Below are 27220 nucleotides of genomic sequence, written 5' to 3' on the forward strand. Positions count from 1 at the left end.
CATTGGTAATATTTTTAGGTTCTTGAATAGTTCCCTACATGAGTCTCTAGTTCTTACATTCATAATAGTTCTAATGATCCGCTTTTGCATTCTGAAAACATTTATACTAGTTGCTGAGCTACCCCAGAAAATTATCCCATTATCCATGATAGTATGCACACAGGCAAAGCAGATCATCCTTAGGGTTTCCTGTGACATGAGAACTCTTACAGTTCTAATTGCGTAGCAAGCTGCACTCATTTTGATTACTAATTTATCAATATGAGACTTCCATGATAATGTTTCATCAATATAAATACCTAGAAACTTAATATTTGGCACATTAGTGATATTCTTATTTTGATGATATATGCTTATGTCTGTTACCAAACTATTTTTAGTCCTGAACAGGAGATGGTGGGTTTTATTAAAATTTAAGGATAGCAGGTTAGCTTCAAACCATTTGTTTATGGCTAAGAATTGTTTATTCATATTAATTTCCAAATTATGAGGGCTCGAATCGGATATTATGATACTAGTATCGTCAGCGAATAAAATAATCTTCGCATTATTTGTTATTACTTTGGGTAAGTCATTAATATACAATAAGAAAAATAAAGGACCTAATATAGAGCCTTGTGGGACACCATATTTGATGATCTCCCAATCAGAAAAGGTGGTATTATAGGTTGTCCTATTATTTAATACTACCTTTTGGTATCTATTGTTCAAATAAGACTTGATAAAAAAGCAGTCTGCTTTTACCGGTTCTCACGGTCTCTTTGCTTGCAGATTCTTATATATTTTTTCTTCTACCCTGAAGATGGAGGCGATACGTTCCTCCGAAACGTCGGTTAACACCACATATACACGGTGCCAAATCCCAGAAGACTGCTTTCTTCAATATGTACCACTGCTTTAACATTTATAATCTCTGTATTCAGCCCACACAGTGTATCCATATGATTCTCACCATAAACAGAGACTGTTTCCCCAAACAGCACTAACCAGTTGGGCTTTGTTGCAGAGATGTAATGTGTTTCCTGTGAGGTACAGACTGAATTCTTATATTTAAAGTCTTTGCATTCTGCCCACACAGTGTATTTCTGTGTTCCCCATGATTCTCACAGTAAACAACAATCATTTCCCCAAACAACATTAACCAGTTTGGCTTTATAGAGGAGACTTGATGTGTTTCCAGTGTGGTACAAACTGAATTTTTAAACATCATTTACATGAATCTCAGCCTTCAAAGAGTACACATTATCTCGTTTACATGAATCTCAGCCTTCAAAGAGTACACATAATCAAGTTTAAACAGACTTCTTCATGTAGCCCAAACTTACCATATCCCACATCAGACGCACTGCTCCCAGATTCGTCAGCATCTTCTATCAGAGACTCATCAAAATGTGGAATTCTAAGTGTAATCATCTCCCACAGTATGAGGCCAAATGAAAATATATCAGTTTTGGCAGTAATAGGAGTCAGTCCATCATTACACAACACTTCTGGGGCACACCAGGGGGCAGTTCCTACATATTCCAACTCCGTATCAGTATCCATTTCACCGTTTGCCTTCAGCGGTACCGAAGCACCAAAGTCACACAGTTTTGCTACTTCAAAATCACCTGTGAGATCAGAATAAAGCTTTAAACCACAAAAACTCTTTCAACCATGAAGAAAGAGGCAGCATATTCCTCTGAAATGTCTGTATCAACCCACAAAGCTACACAATGTCAGAACTCAGGAGACCGTAAGCTGGACAATCCCCATCATGAAAACCTCAAGAAATTAGTTACTCACTATAATCAATTATTGTGTCTGAAATACAACCGAGGGCAGGTCATCAGATAGTGATGTACACTTTTACATCATTACATAATGTCACACCAGGTATCTCCCTGAACACAAAGGACTTTCATTCCATAAGTTCACATATTCAAGGTATGATGTCTGTTCAGACATGTTTCAGAAAAGGTTTACATTGGAGACAGCAGAGAAATTTTAATTTTACTTCATTCTACTTCATCAAATGCAATGAAGGTTCAACAAAATACAGAATATTCCAGGGCAAACAGTTATCCATCACAGAATGATATTTGTAAATATACACACCATTTACAAGTACATTCAGAGACTTGAGATCACCATGCAGAAGACGGCACTCTGTGTGCAAGTAATGCAGTGCCTTGGAAATATCCAGAGCAACTTTCAGAATCTTCTCAGCTGGGAATGGGCCCAGTCCATCTTCAGAACGAATCCCAATAAGATCGCCAACAGAAGCGTCACACTCTTCCATTGCAAGGCAGTCTCGTCCATCTTCACCCTTAACAAATGCACGAAAGCCCACGATGTTTGGATGGTTTAACTTCTTCAAGATATCGGCCTCCTCCTTGAGTCTCAGTGCATATTTGTCTAAACGCACGCCAGCTGCCAGGTTAGGGCGACATACCTTCTTGACTGCCCAAGGGGACCGACACATACCAACCTTTGGGGAATGTTTCAGTCTGTACACACTTGCCCCTATCAGAAAAGATAAATTTCATCATAAAATTAGGGATACAATAAACTCTGGATATGCCTGCTATTATTCAATCTGAAAACTGTTACCCTCCCATGAGAACTGAGGTTCAAATAGAATTAGATAAAATATGCCATGGAGCTTCATAAATAGATATCCACAGTACAGAAGAACCTGCTGCTTACAACTCTAGGGGCCCCCCCAACCCCACACACACACATATGTGCCAGTTGTATTCTGTGGTCCCTTGCTCTGAGAGAGAAACATAAATTATAAGCGTCTGAAAACAAAGTATTCAGTTAAATATTTGTATCTAAAAGGATGCAGCAAATGGGCAGTTTAGGGTATTACATAGCAAGAAACTTTATAATTTATACAGGGCACGTGATGTTAGGGTGGTTAAATCAAGAAATTAAGGAGGGTAGGATGGGCTGGGCATGCAAGTATGACGGAAGGGGGAGGCAAAGAATGTGTACAGGATATTGGTCAGCAAACCTGAATGAAACTGGTTATTTGGAAGACAGAAGAAAACTGAAGAGTAAAATTTCATTTTTCTTTATTTCATAATACCTAGGACTGCTGAATAATGAACTGGAAACAATTTGGAAGGGAGTGAGGCCTAATCAATGGACTATCACAGCGATTTTTTGGAGGGACAGAGGAAAGCCACAGAAGACCTGTTGGTATAGCCAGTGACCCACCTGAGAATCTTGATACAAGTCTAGAGTGTACTGTTACATCCTGTTCCACATGCCCATTTCATTTAAAACAGCACCAGCCAAGTTTTCCTTAAAATTTAAATGAAATTTTACTACAATACAAGGGGTAGAACCCTATTAATTTTATGCCAGGAAAAGCAGATGTAAGATGCATCTTAGACACATATGGTGTCAGGTTTTGAGGTAATAGGGCTAAGGATCACGTCCAAAGGTGAGTTTTTGTTATTCGTGGTGTTGAACCTCCAAGTACAACAGCCTTTCAAGTAAAAAATGGTGTATGACCCTGTAAAATTAGTTACGGATTATGAACTCATTTACTGAGACAATTAAGAAATGAAGGTGGAACTAGACTATACTTCACACACAAATTTCGACACCTTTATCTTACTCAGAATTAAATCAGTTATACCTTAAACACTTACAGGTTAAAATACATACATGATACGTTATCAAATCTTTACACGGGATGAACTACATTGTTTTCATACACCATGCTTCAGTGGATCTATACATTCACTCTCCCATAAGCCCTCGTGGCGTAGTGTTTAATTAGTTAAACACAGGGACAACGTTACCTTTATCATGCTTCAAGTATTGTCCTGAAAGCAATATAGAGTAAGAGAACATGGGTCATTTTTCTGTTATGTGATCTTATTTGAAATGTTCATAGAAATACGAAATTACCTGTACCATAACCAATTGTGCGCATTAAAGGCGACTCCGGGATCAATGGTTTATCATCCTGCAAAGCACTTCTCAGTCTCACCGTTTGTGGAGTTTCGAAATTATCCATAACGATCAATGTACTCGTAACTGTATATTTCTGTTATCGCTCTAAGAAGTCACAATGATTAGAGCAGGATACCAATATTTGAAGCCAAGTCCGCTCATTCAAATAACAGGAAGTGGAGGAGAACACCAATTATATCCATTCTAGTTACATAGAGTGGCGAGCACGGATTAAAGATTATCAGCTAACATATCAAGGGTAACCGTGGAGCAGCCATGTTTCACAGACAATTAGCGCTTTTGCGTGAACGTTTGAAAACGACTAATAGATTGCAGACCAGCTCAGACTGTATACGAACATTTTAGATTCTCATCATAATTATTATACACTCCAAAGTTAGAAAATAACACATAACCTGCTTACGCAGGTGCAATTCGGCTTTAGAAAAAACTCTTCAACTACATTAGCTACTTATAATCTAATGGAGAATATTTATAGGGCTTTAAACAACAAATATATAGCGGGTGGATTTTTTTGTGATCTGAGTAAGGCTTTTGACCGAGTAAATCATGATATGTTGCTATCAAAAATGGACTTTTATGGAATTGAAGGAGCTTCTCAGAAACTTATGATATCCTATTTGAGAGGAAGATACCAGAGAGTAATTTTGTATGAAAATGGGAGTAAATGTTGTTCTGAATGGAAAGAAGTACAGTGCGGAGTGCCTCAGGGCTCTGTATTAGGCCCAGTGCTCTTTTTACTATATGTAAATGACTTACCAAAAATTATATCTGACCTATCCAAACCAATATTATTTGCAGACGATACAAGTATCCTTATCTTTGATAAGAATCCTGCGACATTTAAAATTAGAATAAATAAATTATTTGAGATGATAAATGAATGGTTTAAGAAAAATGAGCTAGTAATAAATTATGAAAAAACTTATTTTCTACAGTTTAGAACTAAAAACAGTAAAAACTTAAATGTTCAAGTTAGTTATTTAAACAATCAAATTCCAAGTATTTCTAATATATCATTTCTGGGATTAAAAATTGAAAATTTTTTAACGTGGGAAAGTCATATTGATGCAGTAATTGATAAGTTAAACAGATCCTGTTTTGCAATCCGATCAGTTAAATCCTTTTTACCACTGGAGACATTAAAAATGATGTATTTTTCCTATGAACATTCAATAATAATGTATGGATTAATATTCTGGGGTAACTCCCCGCATAGTATAAAAGTGTTTAGGATGCAGAAAAGGATAATTAAGATTATAACAAATACAACAAAGAGAACATCGTGTCGTAGTTTGTTTCAAGAATTGGATATCCTCCCACTACAAGCTCAACATATATTGTCGATTTCCCTGTTTGTTATAGTAAATAAGGAATTATTCACATTCAACTCACAAATGCATAATTGTAGTAGTAGATCTATCTGTGATCTGCATTATCCGCAAACTAGTCTAACACAATTCCAAAAAGGAATATGTTACATGGGGGTAAAGATCTTTAATCATTTGCCACCAAAAATCAAATCTATGTCTAATTACTTAAAAATTTTTAAAATTCAGTTGACAACATTTTTATTGCAAAACTCTTTTTATACATGTGATGAATTGTTTAGTAACAAATTTGCCTAGAAATAAGGATAATAACATAAACAATTTTAATATTGCATAATTTTATGTATAGTGATGTAAGACTGTAAATTTAACACATGTTTTTTATCTATTATAATGATTATAAGCTGTACATATATATTTATAATTGTATTGTAGTATATTAACTATGTGACTGGTTCTATATCTATGTATATGGATTTATGGAATATACAATAAATGAATGAATGAAATGAATGAATGAACACACTTCGATGCTGCTACCTCGTATAATTTATTGCATAAGCCCAAGGAAGTTGGTACGGGCACCTATTGATGCTAAGTTATCCCTGTAACAGGCCGTTGAAGCCCATAGGATTGTGAGACGTCGAGACTCCCACATTTTCTAGACAATAAGCTCACTGATGGCGGTCAGGTTGTCAGCCTTATGGGCCAGACGCCCTTTAACCACAGGAAGATTCCTGGTGCTCATTTCTGTTAGAGGTTGAGTCGATCACAGGACTATAGTGCGGGTGGAAGGATTTAGTCAATCGTAAAAAAATCCACCTCATTGGGACTCGAACCCGAGACCTTCCGACTTGTAGCATAGTTCCTCAACCAGCCACGCCACCGCGTGGGTTCTTTGTAACCGCTGCTACTATCCAAGGTTTATTCTGCTAAAATAAGGGAAAACTATAAAAAAATGCAGCCCGAATAACGAACAGATAGACCAGCCTTGTAACGTGAAGAGCGAGACCTTCTACGAATATCTTCATGTAAGCAGTCGGATAATCACACGAAACCCTGGAAGCCGTCCTACAATGGGTAACAATTCTATTTCCCAGTGTAACATCTCGGCCGGGAGATGAGCCATTCTCACATATTTTTGTGAATTTCCTCAGCTCCTCCAAGAAAATTCTGGGATAGTAACTTAAATTATGCAACTGCCCCTTTATCTACATCCTACTCACTACGTTAATCACTGATCATCATGTCGTTGTATTTTAACGTCCTGTTGCACTGATTTTCGTCCATGATATGTATGCCTTGTCCGTCTTGTAGTGCACTCAATTTTACCTGTTATTTCACAACATGTTTCGGCAACATAGGGCCATCATCAGGTGCTCCATTTACGTTAATCTATTGCATTGCTTGCCATTATGTCATTGTAAAATTATTAAAATATTCGTCAATTATAGTAAATTTTTGTACACTAAAATCTTGTTAATATTCATCTTATATGTCCCAATTCAAACCCGCGCATGGTTGCTCCACTATGGGAGTCGCTCCTCTTATACTCCGTGTATATCGTGTCTCTTGATGTGTGTTCCCTTTTTGGCTGCGGGACATATAAGATGAATTTCTTAACAAGATTTTAGTGTATAAAAATTTATTATAACTGACGAAAATTTAAAATATTTTTAAATAATTTTACAATGACATAATGGCAAGCAATGCAACAGATTAACGTAAATGGAGCACCTGATGATGGCACTATGTTGCCGAAACATGTTGTGAAATAGCGGGTGAAACTGAGTGCACTACAAGACGGACACGGCATACATATCATGGACGAATCATCATGTCATTGGATGCTATATATCACGGGTGGCCAAACTTACCGAAAATCGGAGCCATATATGCAACAATTTTCAGGAGTTCGGGTGCCGCGAACAGACCTGGATTGGGCAAATTTCTTATGTTTAATCATTTCGCGAAAGATGGACTCACTGATATGCAGCCGCATACGGCTCACAAGCCACAGTTTGAGCTACCGCCAGCGTTGTTGAATTCATCATAAATAAACACACGGGTCTATAATTTAAGACAATTTCTAGCGGATGTATGAAGCACCTGAGATATTTCCAGTTTCGAGGTTAGGAGTGTGCAGCACAGTCCCACTCTGCTACATTGAGCAGGATATCACATGCATATCTGAGCTAGAAAGTGACACGATAAGTTCGTCAGTTCGGGGGTTTCTCCCCCGTGTGTACATTCACTATAATTAGACAGAACGGTCATACTGACCCCCGGGGGCAGCTAACAGTACCGGGGAATTGTGGTAAAACCGCAGATTCGACTCCCGCTACACTAAATTTGTGGGTACTGTCAGAGCAGGAAGCAGACATGATTGCACCACACAGGTAAGGGTTTATATTTTCGTCCGCATCTTGAATAGCAAGTGTGCTGTTACCTCTGTGAAGACACACAGAGAGTAGGGGTTATCTGCAGTGTAGCTGCAATTCTCAGGAAAACTGCCACGAGGCATCAGTACTGGGCCCAGCACGAATAGCTTCGCCTGGTATTTTGTCAGTCAGAAGACGCAAATAATATTATTCAGCTAAAGTAAATACGGAGTAATTGGGGGATCATCCGAATTAAGCGCCAATCCGGATTAGTGAAGCAAAAGGTAGCCCTAAAATACAAAAAATATTAGTAACATAAATATATGGCAAAAATTTAATTATACAAGTAGTGCTGTAGAGCTTTTATTTAATAACTGTAAGAAGGCAATACATTTATTCATCAAGACTCAGAAGTTGTATTTGTTTTTGAACGTAATAATGTGGGTTTGAAGAAACCGTCAAGTTTTGTCTGAACAGACAAGTGACTCGTCCACCTCCCTAAGTGCACTCAACTGTGAAGAGTATTTTTTTCATTTTTCATATTTCTTTTGTGACTGCGTGCGTTGCATACACAAATATAGGAAGAACGACTCCCATAGCGGAAGATTGATATAATACGCGAGTATGAAACACGACGTATAAGATGATAAATCTTAACAAATTTTAATATATAAATTTTATTATAGTACATGAGGATTATACATTTTAAATCATTTTATAAACGACACATGATGGCGAGCAGTGCAATAGTTTAACGCAAGTAACACACCTGAGGATGGCACAGTGATGCCGAAACATGTAGTGAAGTGACAAGATGAGATTGGGTGCACTAGAAGACGGTCAATACATACACATCATGGAAAAGACCAACCGGTTAATGCTGTTTGGGGAAACAGTCGCTGTTTATTGTGAGAACCATATGGAACACACAAATACACTGTGTGTGCGAAATGCACAGACTTTATATATAAGAATTCAGTCCGTACCTCACAGGAAACACATTACGTCTCCGCTACAAAGTCCAACCGGTTAATGCTATTTGGGGAAACAGTCGCTGTTTATTGTGAGAACCATACGGAACACATACACAAATGCCGTCTTCTGGGATGTGTTACCGTGTAGATCTTGTGAACCGATGTTTCGGAGGAACATATCGTCTCCATCTTCAGTTAGAAAAATCTGCGAGCGAGAAACCAGCGTGAGCAGGTGGCTACAGTCTGCTTGAGTATCTCTCGTTTTCTATTTATTTGCACGGCATTGCCTTTGCGTCGTGGGTATTATGCATGTGTTTTGTGTAGTTCGTAAGGATGTTGATGTGGTGTCATTAACAGTTTTGTTATGTATGCACCACTGGCTTGTAGGTTTTTCAACGTAATGCTGTTAAGTGGTCTGTGCATGTCGATACTATCTGCGAACTGCACAAACCACACGCATAATGCCCATGCCGCAAAGGGAATGCTGCACAAACATACAAAACAAGTTAAACTCAACCAAATATCTTTTAAACGAACGGACGACGACCACAAGGACAACATTGAGATGTTAATTCATTTTAATTAAGGTCAATCTATTTTAATTAGGAAATATCGCGTTTACATGCGCTACGAAATTTTGACATACAGTGCAACATTTTTAACAAGATAGAGGACACCTGATGATGGCCGTATACAGCCGAAACATGTGGGGTGACTAGAGAATAAGTTGCAATTAAGACGGAAACATACGTGAAATAAATGATATATTAATGCAACAGAACACTTAAATGCAATATTCTGTAATGTGACGTCGTTGAATATAGAGACAGTACTTTCCTCTGAAACGTCGGTGTATATCTAACAGACTGCATGACGTCACATCACAGGTTAAATCCCCTAGCAAACCCCACTAAAATCCGTTAAGGTAGATGACACGCAGGTATAGTCATCCATCAACAGAATGGGCCCAGTATTTCCAAAGTTCACCATAATCTATCAAAAGCCTTAAAACACACACACACACAAAAAAAATGGTTTTAGTCCTCAAGCAAACTATAAAAGTAATTTAGACCTGTAAGATTTGAGGCTTTCACGGCGGTGACTATGAAGAAAGCAGTCTTCTGGGATATACATAAATATACATATACACGGTGCCAAATCCCAGAAGACTGCTTTCTTCATAATTTAGACCTGCTTAGTAAAAGAGCCCTTGAGATCAGCCGAAGGAATCTGACTGAGAATCTCTGAAAGAACACGATATTATGCGATATTCATTTAAGTAACATTTAACAGGCTGTGGTGTCTACTGCTTGTGGCAGCAGTGTCAGCAGAAGACTGGATGCTGCACACCCCAGGTGGAGGGCCCCTGGAATCGCGGTGTCCTTGCATAACACCTGAACTGTGTCCCAGAATATTCGGAGAATCTGAACTTGACGTCAGGCACTTTGGCCAGATTCCAATCTGCTTGGACAGTCGACAAGTCAGATGCTGTGGGGCTTCACTCAGCGTCAGCGTGCCTGATGTTCCTGGTCATGTAACAGGGTCTGGAGAGGGAAACACCAGTCTAGGACAGCAGGAGGCCAGCAAAAATATTACTCAGCAAATGTCATTAGAACAGCACACAAACAGCTCACAAACAACTTTGAACTCCATGTCACACCAGACGTTCATCACTGTGCAGCAACAAAAAAGTATCGCTGGCTTGGAAGACTCGAAAAAAATCTCCAGTGTGACTGTAGACTTGAAAAATGACCTGAATATTTCTCCTGAAGAAAACACAAATCGTCCTAACTTCCAACAGTCAGACCCAATCATTGTGTTCCCATGGAATATGGCAGGGACATCTGACCCCACAGAACTGGAGACTGTGTATCTGATTCATCCTAAAGATGGTGATGAAAATGACACAGATGCCTGGAGCTGGAATATGAACGATGATGCTTTGCTGTCAAGCAATATGACTGAGCTACGATTATTAGAGCTAGATTACAAGAACAGCAAAAATTTGACAGAAACTCCAAAAGTTTCCTCGATCATCGAACAGATACTTGCTGAGACTACTGATATGCCAGAGAAGGAATATCCTGTGGCATCACATAGCAAGTCTAACAGGATACAAGCACATAATGAAATGCAAGAAAATCATGAGGACCAAGTGGATGATGGAGAAGCTGAAGACGATGGTGAGGAGCATGATGTCGATGAAGACAATGACAAGAACCAAGTTGAAACTCCCACCAGTGGGCTCACATTGACAAACCATATGCAAAGCAAGCAAGCGAATGTTCCTAAACGATCCTTCGTGTCTGAGAACCTGAAGATGAGAATATCCAAACTGGCCACAAGAGAAGGACGACCTGGTCCCAGAGGTAAACCGGCAGCTGATGAAACACGAAGTGTGAACAGTCGTTACCACACAGGCCAAAGATCCAGACAGTCACTTCATTCAATGAGAGTAATTGAGAAACAGTCTGCAAGCCATAGAGAAACAGCCACAAACAGATTGCCTGGACCTTCCTCTCTTCTCAACACTTCTGTAGACAGAATAACTGCAAGACCACAGGCATTTCGACGGTCAAGTTCAAATGTAAAGAATTCAGCAAGAATGGCTGTACCACATGCTTCAAGACCACAATATATATTTTCTCATCAGTTGGATAGAAATCTCACTGAAGGAACGGTGACAGACATAAATGACTTGCAAAGAGGTGGTCACCTGCACGAAATGTACTTGAGAGAAAACTCTGAACGAACAGCAAATACTAATTTGATTAAAACAGGGGACAATCCTGTGGATGGCAACAATGGAAATCACACAAACAACACCAAGTCAACAGATGCGGAAGCAATTCAGACTTACAGAACAGATCAGAATGGAGTAGCTGAGAATATACGTCCTGTGGTCAGAAGAAAAACGGCAGAAACGTTGCATGGAAATTTTGGGGCAAGGACGAGGACAAGGGACAGGCCACCCTCCATCCAAATGAGCCCCTCATATGTGCACACCAAGAATGAAGGTGGTACAGGCTCTGTAACAATGAAGTTTGTGCATAACCAACAAACTGGCCAAAGTGTGGCTGAGCCTCCTCTATCAAAACAGGAAGAACTTCCAGCCACTAGAGTGACGCCTCTGGGATCAGATGTAAGACAGTTCGTTAATGGAGACACCTCAGTGGAAGAAGCAGGGCTCATAAGCGCTGTAGGGAAACCACCCAAGGGATTTACTGATTCTGCTGTGTCATTACAAAATATGGGCAGCGTTAATCAAAGAGATCCCCTGTTTCACTTACCATACAGTATTCACCCACGACCATTTCTAAATCAAATTTCAGATTCAAAAGTACCCCAGATCTTGGTGCCAGTCACTCCTCCCCCTTCTGGCGCACCTACCTTCAACCCACATGTGAGTGTTTTTCACCAACCACAGTCACAATCATTTCAACAGCATGATGTACTTACACATGCTGCAACTCACTCCCCACAGAAATACATATATACCATAATAGCAACGCCAAACTCAGCAAACATGGTAAATTTCAATAGACAAGAATGGCACGCAGCTCAGCAGAATTGGCTCCCATCCAACCAACAAGCTGATCTTTATGTCCCCCAGGTGCAATCGCCTCTTATTGCACAGAAATTCAATCTTCCATCAACACGCAACCTCACCCCATTATATCTACCAACCCAAAATGACCCACAAAAAACCACAACAGACATCCCAGTAGCAGTAATTCACTCTTTTCCCAATGATGAAACTATACGAGCCCAAATAATGCCAATATCACAATCATCTCCACTCAATAAGTTTCTCAGTTTTTCAGATCAACAACTGAAACTGCTAGCAGAGCAGAGTACGCATGGGTCCCAACCGTTAACAAAGCCACCTGCAGAGGGTGGACCAGCCCCCCAGCTGGATGCCCGACGACATACCACAGAGCAGCACACGAAGAAACTTCACTAGTACTTCCAGAAGCTACAGAACTACTATAAGCAGCACCACCACAAATGAATGGTGTTTGTTCTCTTTCAGCTGGAACACATGGCACTTCAGTGCATTTTTAATACTTTTCATCTGTGTTTTAAAGCTGCATTACCATATACTGTATGTCATATTGAGTTCATAACCTCCACAAGGGATCTATGTGCATCTGTAACTAAGTGTATGTGACAACAGCACAGTATCTCTAAACTTAAATATACATAATGTATCAATGTAAGAACTTTCCCACTTCAAGCATCAATCTCATAGCAATGAAGTTGAACACACAGATTCAAGCCTCACAGAATGTTCAATCATTATAAAATGTACTTCAAAACACAGCTGTGAGCCTTACACAATGTTCAATCATTACAAAATGTACTTCAAAACACAGCTGTGACTCCAAGAACACAGAAACTATATAAATCTGAACACCCAGGGTTCTTGTAGTTGTACTGAATATGTAACAATCCCTTCTATTTGTGATTTGCCATTTTCATTGTCGAGAACACACCAAATACTGTTGTCTGGGGTGTAATGCCATGTACGGTACTGAAACACAACATGGCGTTACTTTCCCGCAGGACAGTAATAGTGACTGCCTGCTTTTGATACAACTGTTTGTCTCAAGATTCAAAAATCTACTCAGGCTTTTACTCTCTTTACCATTAAATCTCGAAAATGACGTGACTTGACTTTGGAATCACTCTTGTCCTGTCCATAAATTAGCAAGAAGGAGCAGTGCTTGTTTAACCACTACTTATCAAAGCATTCTATCTTCACATTTTCAGTTTCTTTAAAGGTATAGCTTGGTAGTCCTGTTAGTTGCTAATTCCTGGTCAAATTAATTTCTGGACTATCACTGTAGCAAGAAATATAAACAAATAAAAAAAATCTAAAGAAAAGGCTGACAATTTTTACAAGAGGCAGGAAAAACTGTTTCACTTTTACTTCTATTTTGTAGAGAAAAATTTTTGCTTACATCCTCAGACAATTAGGGCCAACTTATATGGGAGAATTTCCATTTCCCCTTCTAATATTCAAAAGTATTTCATTAGTTCACATGTCAACTGAAATGAAGACAGAAATCGTTGAATAACATAAAAAAATAATATTTATTAAAAAAAGACTCAAAAGGAACTGTCCCAAGATTAATTCCCATTAAAATGTCTGAAAATGGATGCTTCTTGTACTCCACAATTCAGAAGACTGCGCAAGGTAAGGATCTGGAACACTCAGGGAATCCTGAAACTAAAGAGGAGGATAAATAAATGAAGTGCAACACTTGCTGGCCATATTTATGAGATTTAATGAACTAGAAAGGCTGAACACAATGTGAAAACGGCCACTGACAATTTCAAAAGGGGTCGCACGAACCATATACAACACAAGCAATGACCACAACAAATTGTTAACACACTTTCTGCTGATCTTTCCAACCTTGATATGCATATTTTCTTGAGCTCATGTGATCATATGATGATTTGCTTCACATCCACTCATTCAGTAACATGTGCCTAAGAAGAGATGCACTCATATGGTTTACTGGATCCTGCTTCAAAATACATTCACCAGTCATCAGTCAGATGCTTTCCCACCACACAGGTTTGCATTGGTTCACTCAAAACAGTCTTAATCTCGCTCAATATGAGCCATACGAAGAACCAGTGTTGTTTTCGTTTCATTTTCAGTAGACTAGGGAAGATCAATATGTCGTATTTTCCTTTTTATTGGCAACACAAGTATAAAGGTCTAATTCCGAAGCATTTAAATTAATGTATGACATGGTGGGCGAACATTACAAACATGGCACCTCATTTCCAAAGACCTATACAGGCTATTATGATGCGAATTACAGAAAACACTGCACTGGAATTTGAGCAAAAATATTTTACAAGCTCTGGAGGAGGACAAATATTTATAGGCTACATTTGCAAAGATATGATATTTTAGTCCACCATTTTGTTTCTTTCAGCCCACCATTTTGTTCGTCGCCAGTTCTCCAATCCAGAAAGCACCTGCTCACAAAATGCCCAGCACCTGCTGGGCACGCAGCCTCCTACTTCTCCCCCTACCAGTATATACTACATCATAATCATTACTGAGTTGGCCCCTTGCCTCTCACTTAAGCCCTAATTTTTCTCATAAACATCCACATATTTCCTGTTTCGGCCTAATTACTCATATCAGTCTCAAGAGGCAAACACATCAATTTAAAAAATAACAAAATAGTATTTTCATTATATACACAGATATCTATCGTTCTATTTGAGTATTGTATTCTTTACAAAATGAAGCTTATACGCAGTACATGTCGCGATAAACAGAGTGCGGAATTAACAAAAGTCTAGAAGCAAGAGTCCTTCCAACAAAACACATTTAATTACTCACAGCACATGTTGCACTGTCATTAAACTCAGTATGGGAAAAGCCAGAACTGTTCAAACTTATGGAATTCAATTCATGCCACCACACTCATAGAATTCATCATGAAATTCTGACTTCATTTTGGGTTTTGTGACATATTTAGAAACTAACATATCACAGGACATAGGAGATTTAAAACAGCTCCATACATTTCACACAATTTGCATTAGAAAATTCAAATGAAATTATGAACAAAGGAGTAATATTACTTAAATAAAAAATATATTTTATGAAAATTAATTGCTACAATTATATGGGTTTATACCTTAAGCCAAATGCATTTTTTATGTTATTTTATTTTATTTTTGCTGAATAGAAATGTTGATTACACATGGCCCAAGACTACTGAAGCACTATCAGATATATACCATGCATTATGTATACAGTTTGGTCGGAGTTGTAAGAGGACAGGTGGAAAAATTTGCCATGGGATGGATAAGATATCGTTTGAGAGGCCATTTCCTCTGCTCCTGGGCTGCTGTCAGCTAGAAAGAAAAATAACTGAGCTCTAAATCAGATACATTTTTAAATTCAGCATCACCAGTAACAGCAGCCTATTAATTCACGGCTAAAATTCAATGAATACCATTTCATTTGCTCAAAACTAGCTGCAGTAACAAGAGTGACAGCAGAGAGGATATAGGCAATAAAAAGAACAATCATTCTCCTGTAAATGAAGCCAAACCTGCAGCAACACACGTTTGAAGAGCAAGAGAAACTCTCTGGATGAGGTATGACTAGCTTTCTGCACCAAGCCGACTTAAAAAATATATATTTATACATGAAAAACTGATGGGATATGGGATTACATAGAGAGGGAGCAATTTATTTGCATTATTGAGTTCCAGCACTAGCGAACACACGCTTCTTACACTGTTGCCGGTTATTCTTGTGAATAATGTCACTCTTCTTCCACTTGTCACCAGATGTCAGTATAGGTCTGTACCTCCTTTACCTTGCCTTACTGCCACGATAACGAATTAAAACAGCACCAAGCACCAGCTAGTTCACTTGTAGTCAGCCCACCGACCAGCCAATTGGCGATAATATTGCTAGAGCGGATTCTGCGAGAGCCCCACCCAGGCTTTGCCCATTCGGCTAGTCGACCGGCTGTGAAGCCGCTATTAACTACCCGAGTGTACCGTCACTTGATTGTTGGCTGCTTGAGATACAAGAAGTGGCGGCTGTGGTGGAAAAAGGGCGGTGGTGCCGAGGAGCTGAGAGTTGCCACTGGTTGGACTTAGGAGCTGGTTGTTGAAGCAACTCTGAAGGGTGTCTTCAATCAGATTGGCAATCTTCTCCCTATCAGCCTGCAACACATCAAAGTCCACATTTTAACCATGACATTCACATATGATTCCTCGTGAGTATACAGAAGGGCTGTCTGTCTTCAAACCACTAAGGGACCCAAAATTAGTTTATGTACCTACCCATGGGCCTCATTATAAAATATACACATTTTCCAGGATACAAATGTCTGCCCTTCTGTGATCAATCTATCAAGCACAAGTGTAAAACTAAGAAATAGGCCAAACATTGATTTAAATTAAATGTTACCAGGCTGATGGTTAAGTACACGAACAAGCCACTAAAAGTCTGCTTCCTTCAATTGATACTGGAGTCACATTAATTAAACACTTTCTTAATTATTAGTTTTGCCTGTGGTGTTTATTATAAGGGTTTGACCGTCCACATGTATCGTAATAAATTCATTAATTTCACTAGCCACAACACTGAACAAAATTTGTTGTGAAGTGTAGATGGTCATTCACAAGAAGCAACTGTTGTTTATTAGTACTGTATGAAAACAACTGAAAAATTATATAAAATATTCAGTAAGCACATTTTGTAAAGTTTTCTATAACATTTGCTGCCATTTAAAGAAGATGAAAGCATTGCGATATCTGGGGAATGGAAGGCCGCATGTGGCCTGCGTGTTGCCAGATGAACAGACACTCGTTGCTAGGCAAAGAAACAAATGATGAGTATAACCACTGAAGTGCAACAGGTGGATAAGAAAACAGCTGTTTACAAGCAATGGCTTGGTAAACACATTCCCGTGGAAACAAACAAATGTAACACTAGAAGAATGGTGTTTCTGATGTGGTTTGCACCTAGGAGTTATTCTGAAGACAATTAAGTTGACCTTGTCAGCTGTCAGTTAAGGGATGGCAGTTCAGTTGAGCTCTGCAGGGATGCTAAGAGGAGTGGCACTATAGCTCAGTTTATGGTTACAAGAGTTCTGCATTGGCAGCTGTGGTAAGAGGATCTCAATGCAGGAAGCTGAAGAATTTCCATTGTTAGAAGCCGTTGCCAGGAAATGTCTAGTGAGGACTGAGAAGACACACTGTGTGCTAGGGATTTGTGGAAATTATCAGTAGCACTGTAATGACTTGTAGTTCCAAGTGGTGCATGTTAACTGGTCAATAAATCCATTCACCAATACAAGCCCCATCTATAGTCACGTCTAAATCGTGACAATATGAAACCTTTAGGTGGGTCAGTCATACCATACCATCCTACAGTATTTACCTTCAAACCACAAGAAGTTAATATTAAAAACAAATAACATAAAAATCACAAAAAAAAAAAAAAAAAGTGTATAAACAGTTTAAAGCCTCACACAATTTGAGGCCACCAGGTAACGGAGCCTGTGCAAGCATCAAAATCAGAGAACACAATTTTCAATTACTGAATGGCCCTGCACCTAATGCTTGCAACCTTCAAACTTGTATCTTCACATTCTGTTTCGAAGACTACCTGGATGGCGACCAGTTTTCTTGCCCACAAAATACAGCCGAGCCTCTTCACAGCAGTAATGTTTCACTCACCGCAGTGACTTGTGTTATTACCTCATTGATGAAGCCAAAATGAACAAGTTCCTGAGCCAGAAGTAGGGATGTGTCAATTTCAGAAACCAGACATGTCAGTTGTCGGTTCATCTTGTCATCCATGCGGAGTAAAATAGTCATCTAGAAAAAAAAAACGCTCATGTGACTTCCCAATCACTACTGAATAGCTCAGCCAAATAACAAAACCATAAAGTTAAGTATGAATTAGAAATAAAAAAAAAAGGATGTTGGATTTTGCAACCTTGTATTTATGCATTATACTCTCTTTGCAAACAAGGAAAATCTGTTTCCTTCTTCTATCTCATATATTTGTGTACTTCTGTGCACATATATTTCCATCTTAAGCGCAACTTATTATCCAGTCAGCCTTCTTCCTTACTATGTTTCGGCCATATGCACCCATCATCAGGTGTTGTCTATTTTGGTATAACTGTTGCACTGTATGTCAAAGTTATAGTACACATGCAATGCAGTATTTCCTAATTTCTACAAATACAAAGCACTTAACAACACAACTAGTCTAACAGCATGGAAAAGCCTACAAGCCAACAGAGCACACATAACTAAACTGACTCCTTAGAGCTGAGCCCTTCTCAAGAAGCCGCCAGTTGTGCAGCTACTCAAGAAATTCCCGGCATTTTATGGAACCTGAAGGTTCATCACCGTGTTCACAAGAGCCATCCACTGGTTACTACCATGAGCCAGATCAATCCAGTCCACACCACACCACACCATCCTATCTCTCTAAGATTCATTTTAATGTTATTTATCCACTTATGTCTTGGTACAGGGTGTGGCAGCATAATTTGCTGATTTGAAGGGTCAATAAAACAAAAGTTTTTTCTCCATATTCTACAACATTGGAAATTTACGTTTACTCTGTTTTAAAAATTGTATCCAACAAGTGCCCCCCCCATTGGTGATACAGTGATTTGCCTGAATTCTGAAGTGTCCCGTCAACTCTTTCCAGCATAGCGATGCATTATGTTGGCCATGGCTTGGCGAATGTTCTCCTTCAGTTGAGCAAGGGTCCTTGGACGATTGGTGTATATGAGGGATTTCAGATACCCCCATAAGAAATAGTCACAAGGGGCTATATCTGGTGAGCGCGCTGGCCACTGAAGATCGCCCCTGAAAGAAATGAGGCACCCAGGGAAGTGTTCCCGCAAAACACGCATTGCAGTTCGCGCCGTGTGTGTCGTGGCTCCATTGTGCTGAAACCACACATCCCCAATATCTACTTCGTCAAGACTTGGCAAAAAAAATTCTTCAATCATTTTCACATAGCAAACAGAATTCGCTGTAACTGCAACCTCATTCTCTTCAAAAAAGTAGGGACCAACAATCCCTACTCTCGACAGTGCACACCAAACAGTTACACGTTCACAATGAAGGGGCCTCTCATGAAGTTCTCGGGGATTGTTATCACTCCAGTAGCGCATGTTTTGCTTGTTCACGCATCCAGAAAGATGGAAATGAGCCTTGCCACTAAAGAACACAAGCGCATCATCAGGCAAAGTTTCAAGGAATGCTTCACATGCATGTTGCCAAGCAGCAAAATCGCGTTCAGCGAGTTCTTGCACCACAGCCAACTTGTAAGGATGAAAGTGGAGGTCATCATGAAGAATTCGCCTCACAGAACGATCAGACATTCCAAGGGCAGCTGCATGGTTGCTTGCCGAGCGCCGAGATCGCAAAAAAAGACTGCCTTACCACCTCGATGTTTTGGGGTGATCTGACAGGCCGTTCTCCTGATATTCTCTTTTCCACACCGCCAGTTCTCCTGAATGTGTTTGCCCACATAACACTCAACTGACGACCAGGAACACGAGCTCGGGCAGAAATACTGAAGTGCGCGCGGAATGCTCGCTGTGTGGCGATGATCGTGCCACCGCTAGAAAAGCAAGCCTCTACGGCAAACGTGCGCGGTTCCTTGGTCCAACACATTCTTGGTACTAAAGTGGAAGGAAGAACAAACTTCCCAACCAACCCGTTCAAATGAGACCATCCGCACCCTCTAACAGCCAAACCTCTCTTCCTGGCACCAAATTCAAATCAGCAAATTATGCTGCCGCAACCTGTATTTGTAGTGGTCTCTTTCCTTCTGGCTTTCCCACCAATATTCTATATGCATTCCTCTTCTTCATTCGTGCTACATGACCTGCCCATGTCATCCTCCTCTACTGCATCATTGAAATTACAATTGGTGAACAGTACAAGTTATGAAGCTCCTCATTATGCAGTTTTATCCAACCTCCTGTCACTTCATCTCTCTTCGGTCCAAATATTCCCCTCAACACCCTCAGGCTATGTTCCTCCCATAATGTCAGAGACCAAGTTTCACACCCAAAGACAGACATTACAAACTGCACAACTAATCCATCCATCCATCAACTAATATGCATAATAAATGATATTAAGATGGTGATTAATTTTAATTCTGAACATTTTAATTAGGAAATAATGTGTTCACGTGCTATATATCTTTCAACACACAGTGCAAAAATTTTATCAAGATTGACAAGACCTGATAATAAGTCACTTTTAAGATGGAAATACGCGTACACAAGAGATACATTAATGCAAACAGGATGCTTAAATACAATATCACATTTGGAATAGGCAATATTTTGAATCTTACCAGCAATTCACAGCCCTCATCCTTGGGCTTGACGTTGCACATCATATTGACGACTCTCCTCGTTTCGACATCAACTGGTTCCGGTGTAACAGATTTCACAGACTCTGCCACTTCTGGTGATATTGGCCGCGGTCGAGGTGGCGGCGGCTGTCGAGCCTTGAATGCAGTCAGTGGGTAAATGCCATACCTGCAGACACAGACAGTCCAGCACCCATACAGAGCCTCAAGAATTAGACACTGACATTGCCCCCTTCCAAAAAAAAAACAAGTTACCACATCACTCATCTACCCTGACGGCAGAAACAATGGTTTCCACCAAAATGCCAGTACCTATTATCGAACTACACAGTCTCACAACCCAAACAACAGAAATCTTAAGGCTGCCACAAAGTTTAATAAAAAGCAGAAGGAACTAATAATCTGTTACATTCGAGGCTCTAAAAACGAAACGGCAATGTACTTGCTTTATATTACATCACAGAAATAAATTGCACCACCGCAGTGGTAGAAGAATTAATTAAATACAATTAGAAATCAACTTAAAAAATTCAGAAATACAATTCTGTTATGATGGATTCCTGAAACACAGAAACATTATTACATAATGTGGCAGTGATCAATCACGAACAACACTCTAAAAATCTCGATTTCAATTATAGAGATCAACAAAAACAGTGTTAAATGCTCCTGTAGAGCACCTGTACACTTGTTAATGGTTTACTGTGTGTAGGCTTCCAAACAGCAGAGTGACAGAAACTCACTTCACATCCTCAACAAACTTCTCCAGTTTCTCCGCAACAGGCACGTCAGACATCTTCATCTGCACTCCCTGCCGATCAGGGTGGATGATTTCAGCAACCACCACGTCAGGACCAAACAGTCTCTGCATTACTTCATCTGTTATTGTCTCTGAGATGTTGGCTACAACAGTCAGGGCGAGCTCATGAGCAACACTTGCTACTGCAATACCTCAAACTGCACAGCAACAAATGCCATGATCATCAATGAATAATCTATTCAGGCATCTGCCTGGAGGGACTGAGAAAAAGCACAAAACCATCAGATAGTTTGTGAAAAGATATGAAGCACTTCGCCCCAATATCTGTCGTAAGAGTACATACTGAGGTGATCCGATATGGCTGAGCTAGGCAAGACAGGTTCAACCTGACAGAACATATTTAGTTTCCTTAATGCCAGGTCCATAACTGAAAGACATTAATCATTCTTCTATAGAAACATGTCAAAAGCAAAGAGAAATAAAAACAGTATAGGCACATACTTCACTTTCTGAACAGAATTATTGTCGAAACAACTGCACAGAGAATTAAATTACATTTAAATTTAACATAAATTAATGTACTGAATAAAACAAAAACAGGACATTACTTCCAACACAGTCTCTGCATTAACTGGAACATGGATTCTAGACCACCATCTTTTGTAAAGGGTAATCAAGAAGAAGAAACAAAAAAGTTATGAAAATTTACAGAAATTACAAAACAAGAAATATGACAGTATGGATATGTTGCAAGAAAAAAGAATCTCAATGAATGTTCTGTATGTCAGATCATCATCAAAACTGGAAAAACAAATCAGGAACAATGCCACGCACGTGCACACACATGGGAAAACATGTGAAGTTATGGGAGGGAAGAGCACTGAGAAACAGACACAAATGGAGTCACTGTTCAAAAGAGGTAATGTATGGGTGAGGCACTGCAAGGTCTCTCCAAAACTTGTCAATGACGTGCCTTTAAAGCTATCCCTGTAACAGTCCGTGAAGGCCCCCAGGGATGTGAGAAGTCGAGGCTCCCACATTTTCTAGACAATCGGCTCACAGATGGCCATGCGCTGCCCGCACCTTTAATCCCAGGATGATTCTTGGTACTTCTGTCAGAGGTTGAGTCGACCCCAGGGCCACAACGCAAATGGAAGGATTAGGTCAATTGAAAAATCCAACGACCTCATCAGGAATTGAGCCCATGACCTTCCGGCTTATAGCATAGTGCCTCAACAAATTCAGATATAATATCAATAAATTATACCACTGCATGCCCCAGTTAAAGGTAAAGGACTCTATCCCTGTAACAGGCCGTGGAGGGCCATAGTGCTGCGAGACGTCAAGGTTCCCACATTTTCTCTAGACAGTCGGCTCACAGACGGTGATGAGGATGTCAGTCTTATGCACTGGCCACCCTTTACCCCCAGGAAAAAAATGGTGTAATGCACTATTCACACATTTACCACAACAAAAAGACAAAACTGTCTGCATCATTATGCCGGCGCAATTTCCTTACCAGTGCTGTGAACAAGAGCATGTGCAGATAAGAGTTTGAGTGAATGCACTTCAAAGAGAAGTGGGTGGAACAAAAGCTCTCGAGCGCTGGGTCGGTGACCAGGCTCCTTGTGCAGACATTTGTGGATGAAGTCCTTCTGCTGCTCGTCGTCAAGTGACTCTATGGTCCGATGAATGTTCTCCTCTGTCACCAGAGTCCCAGAGTCACCATTACCCTGTATCTCCAGCGCTGCCATTTCCAGGGCACACATACCAAAGGAGTAAACATCGATCGCTGGCGTCACACACACTGAAACACATACAAGTATGTAATTTTAAACCAGAACAAAATTCCTAATTCCTTCATCAAAGCAGTCTCAGGCCTCCATACTGTTACTTGGCATATCATCTGACGGAGAGACAACTGTTCAGGACTTCAGTGAATTACATTTTAAAACTGCATAATGGGACCCTCATAATTTATATCAAAATTACAATGTTTTAGGATGTGATATGTATTTGTGTAGATGGGTAGCAATGTTTCAGACCAACCTGTGGCCTGTATCTTCATACCCTGATGATGGAGGCAGAAGGTTCATCCAAAACATCTGTAACTATCTACCAATTACACATTGTCACACCCTGGAAGCCCACAATCTTCATGGTCACTGCTGAGAGCATAATTTCTACTTTTCATGAAGTTCTACTGGGGCGGAGGGCAAGATGTCTGCATGGGCGCACATCCGGAGGGTGGGTGAGAATGCATACAAATTTTCAGTTTGAACACTACAGGGGAACATCTAGGCAGATACAAAAGGATATCAAAATGCATCTTCATGGAGGAGGGATGGGACAGGTGGACTAAATTTATCTGGATCAAGACAGATTCAGGTGACAGGCTGCACTGAACCTTTAGGCAGGAAATGCTGTAATGTTATGGATTGGAACAAAAGGTTTCTTTTATGTTGTAGCCACTGATCCAATTTCAGATATTTCCAGTACTACTGAACCACCTTTACCTACACAGGGCCAGACCTAACTGCTCACTCTGTGCAATGATACAATACTTCCTATCCCACATAAGACAGACAAGCAGAGTTTGCGCACAAGAAATCCTCTTTTCCATCTTCTACAGTGTCGATTCCCTTTATTTCAGAAGAGATGTGAGACAGCCAGCCAAGCATGAAGCATGGGTGCAATGGTAAGTGGCTCAAGCAAAACCTGATGCAATGTTACTCTGTACATGCATGGGAACACATAGAACTGAGGGACAGTGATATGACCGCATCCATATGAAGGCTAAGGCACCAACATTATCAGTTATCCCCTCATGGCTTGGTTAATGGCGATCTCAGGAGCCAGCACAGCTGCTTTCTGCCCCCGCCCCCTCCAAATACAGCACAGAAGCACCTCCCACTGAGCTCTGATGTTTGGTGCAACATGTCACAGCAAATTTCAGTTGATATGCACAGTGCTCGGTGTTCATGTTGCAAGCATGTGCTATCATACTGACACACACACTTTCACTTGTGATTGGCGGGGCTGTGAGGTTATGAAATGTTGTACAAAGGCCAAATAACTGTGCACTCACATGACCAACATGTCAAGCAAGTCATTTGTATGCACGAACCAAACATGGTTGTATAAAGACTATGAAATGTGTTGCGGGACCAGCAGGACATGGTACTTAACAGGAACCTAAACACCAAGCCATGGAGATACAAGAGATATCTGGGACACATATGCAGATATTCGTAACTTGAGCACAAGACAGAGGCGAATGGTCAGCTTCATTCCTCAGCTGCAGGCTCCCTTCAGACATGAGGCTCGGTGGTTATGTCGATGAGGAGATAAGTCTCTACCTGTGCCATGATCTGAACCATGGTTGTCCAGCCTGTGGCCAGCCTCTGTACTGAGATATTGCGATTTACAGGAATCAAATGAAATGTTAACGAAGGAAAGAAAGAAGAAAACAGATGGAACAACAAAACAATCACTGTAAACAATTGCTGGTAATTTGATAAACAGTTGCTACCTCCTAGTGTAATAGTGTAATAATTTTCAAAATACAAAAGAATATAATTAGAATCATTACAGGATGCAGAAGTAGAGATTCATGTAGAGAATTATTTAAGAAATTAAAAATTCTACCTCTTCAATCGCAATACATATTATCGCTTCTCTTATTTGTTGTTTACAACAAAGATAAATTCAAATTAAATTCTGATGTCTATAACATGAATACTAGACAAAAATATAACTTCCACCTACCCTCATCAACTTTATCAGTATATCAAAAAGGAGTCTACTTTACTGGCATAAAAGTGTTCAACAATCTGCCACAAAGTATTAAAAACTTGGGCAATGATACTAAAAAGTTTAAATCAGAGTTAAAGAATTATCTACATGCTCATTCCTTCTACTCTTTAGATGAATACTTCAATGTAAATAGAGAATGATGTAAAATTAAGTTANATATTTATGTCATTTTTAAAGTTTTCAAATTTAGAGTTCTTAAATATTATACTAGTGTCATCTGCATATAGAATTGGTTTAGATTTATTGTTGCTTAGGATTTATAGAATGTAAATAAATTCAATTCAATTCAAAAAGGGTTCTGTCGATGGTGGACGACACACAGAATTACTGGGTTTTTGGACTTTTTCCATCATCCGGAATTCTAGGTAATAGACACGACATTTTGGAAGCTGGATCTGTTTCCGTCTTCCTTTCTCACTTGAAGATGGAAACAGATCCAGTTTCCAAAACGTCATGTCCTCTATTACCTAGAATTCCGGACAACGGAAAGAGTAAAAAACCCAGTAATTCTGTGGGTTGCTACCTCACTTCAAAGTAAATGAATGACACGCATCTTGGAGAAAGATCAGATGAATAGTGAAACAGTTCAAAGAGTTTCACGAGGAAACTGTTCCTCGCACTTTGCTCATACACTAGCAAAATCATCCAACTTTGGAAAAAGACAATGGAAGCCATTCCTGTCTTCTGTGCATTGGCAACGAGAAGTTGCAGAACTGCACCTACCAGCTTTACCATGTCTGTCTCTGCTCAAGCAACTTGAGAACATGCGAAGAGATATTTGGGAGCTTTACTGAACTCTATAGATACATTCCAGCTTTGTTTAAAATCACACAGCAGTAACAGCCATGTTACATAAAAGCTAAATGTGCTTCCATGGACATGTCAAGAGGAGCCCATGAAATATGTTTCAAAACAAAAGTTGTAAAAGCAAACAACACACATTTCATGTATAATTCACTTCTTACAGTTCATTCAAAACATCTACACACAGCAAAATATGAGAACTACCCATCACCACAGGACACATGGGCACAAAGAGGAGGGAACATCCCAAAAACTGAACTTATGGATGAAAGCACAGTAGTTTCATCAGCAGTTTAGAGACACCTGAAGTTGGCCAATATCGAAACATGCAGTGTGCATACACCAGTGAGGTAGAAGAGATTTTGAAGTTTAAAACTTTAAAGGTTTTATAAAAAGCAAGTTGCATGTGAGACTAACAGGAATAAATAAGTGACATGCAACAAGATGTTAGGATACAGATCACTTCTTACAGTTTTCCACATGACTAACCAAAATGAAACGAACACTCCGGAACTGCCACAGTATGGTACATTGTACTTACTAAGAACACACAGAGGACAGATGAAATGGAACAAGCAATGCGATCAGTTTATTTCAGCTGATTACTTGCTGACACTGTCAGTATTGAGAGCAATACAGTATCAGATGACAGGATGATATCAAAGTATTCAGAGAAAACCTGCCTCTCACTTTGTACACCACAAATCCTATGCAACCTGAACTGGGATCAAATGCAGGCGACCATGGTGGGAAGCAGGCGAACTGCCTGAGCTACGCAACAGCACAAGCAATCAAGGGCAGCGAGACATTACAAACCTACACAGCAAAGAGTGGAAGGGAAATGAGGATGGGCCCAGGCACGGAACTGAATGTTTCTGCATCATGCAATGATACTGGAAAGGGCAGGATGATCAGAAATGAATAAACAGAACATGCAATGAAACTTGATTCAAAATTCCCACTATTATAAGACAATACTCATCAAAACAACAACTCTGCATTTTGCATCAAGCAACTTAAAAATTCATGCGGAACGTGTTTCAGGGCATGGCACAAACTGTATGCTTCTTCCACACTTACCTCCATACTCAGGGGCAATGAAATGCATATTCTTCATGTTATCTCGGCACGTCTTGACATGGTGATGGATAGCATCGGGTGCCACTGCAGAGAGAGAGCGAGACACACAAAGTTAGACAGTGCATTCAGCTGTGCCTTCATGGTTGAGGGTGTTCCCGATCCCCCACCCCCCACCCCCTCCC

General features: G+C 39.8%; 3 protein-coding genes across 7 annotated transcripts in view; 1 reads left to right on the forward strand and 2 right to left on the reverse strand.

Moving 5' to 3' along the window:
• The window catches only part of LOC111872612 (lymphokine-activated killer T-cell-originated protein kinase), a 42733-nt gene extending 37859 nt beyond the window's left edge, over positions 1-4874 (reverse strand). For 4 of the 5 annotated variants that reach the window (XM_023866684.2, XM_023866682.2, XM_023866681.2 and 1 more), the window contains exons 1-4: positions 3907-4874; positions 3798-3821; positions 2098-2505; positions 1326-1610 (exon numbers count right to left, since the gene is read on the reverse strand). In XM_023866684.2, coding sequence (XP_023722452.1) covers positions 1326-1610; positions 2098-2505; positions 3798-3821; positions 3907-4015 — 826 coding nt within the window. In that variant the 5' untranslated portion in view covers positions 4016-4874. The remainder of the gene's footprint in view (positions 1-1325; positions 1611-2097; positions 2506-3797; positions 3822-3906) is intronic. The other variant, XM_023866683.2, reaches the window with a different exon arrangement.
• Positions 4875-7451: 2577 nt separating this feature from the next.
• LOC117282959 lies at positions 7452-13472 on the forward strand. The gene is made up of 2 exons (XM_033754760.1): positions 7452-7702; positions 9952-13472. The coding sequence occupies exons 1-2, from the start codon at positions 7686-7688 to the stop codon at positions 12620-12622; spliced, it is 2688 nt and encodes an 895-aa protein (XP_033610651.1). The 5' UTR covers positions 7452-7685; the 3' UTR covers positions 12623-13472.
• A 457-nt stretch (positions 13473-13929) lies between these two features.
• LOC111872598 (nuclear receptor-binding protein homolog) overlaps positions 13930-27220 on the reverse strand; it is an 85952-nt gene continuing 72661 nt past the window's right edge. Inside the window, exons 5-10 of the mRNA XM_023866663.2 lie at positions 27039-27122; positions 22858-23145; positions 21322-21481; positions 20561-20747; positions 17920-18039; positions 13930-16377 (exon numbers count right to left, since the gene is read on the reverse strand). Coding sequence (XP_023722431.1) covers positions 16192-16377; positions 17920-18039; positions 20561-20747; positions 21322-21481; positions 22858-23145; positions 27039-27122 — 1025 coding nt within the window. The 3' untranslated portion in view covers positions 13930-16191. The remainder of the gene's footprint in view (positions 16378-17919; positions 18040-20560; positions 20748-21321; positions 21482-22857; positions 23146-27038; positions 27123-27220) is intronic.

This window comes from Cryptotermes secundus, unplaced genomic scaffold (genome assembly GCF_002891405.2).
Source record: "Cryptotermes secundus unplaced genomic scaffold, Csec_1.0 scaffold1928, whole genome shotgun sequence".
In the NCBI taxonomy this organism is placed as follows: Eukaryota; Metazoa; Arthropoda; class Insecta; order Blattodea; family Kalotermitidae; genus Cryptotermes; species Cryptotermes secundus.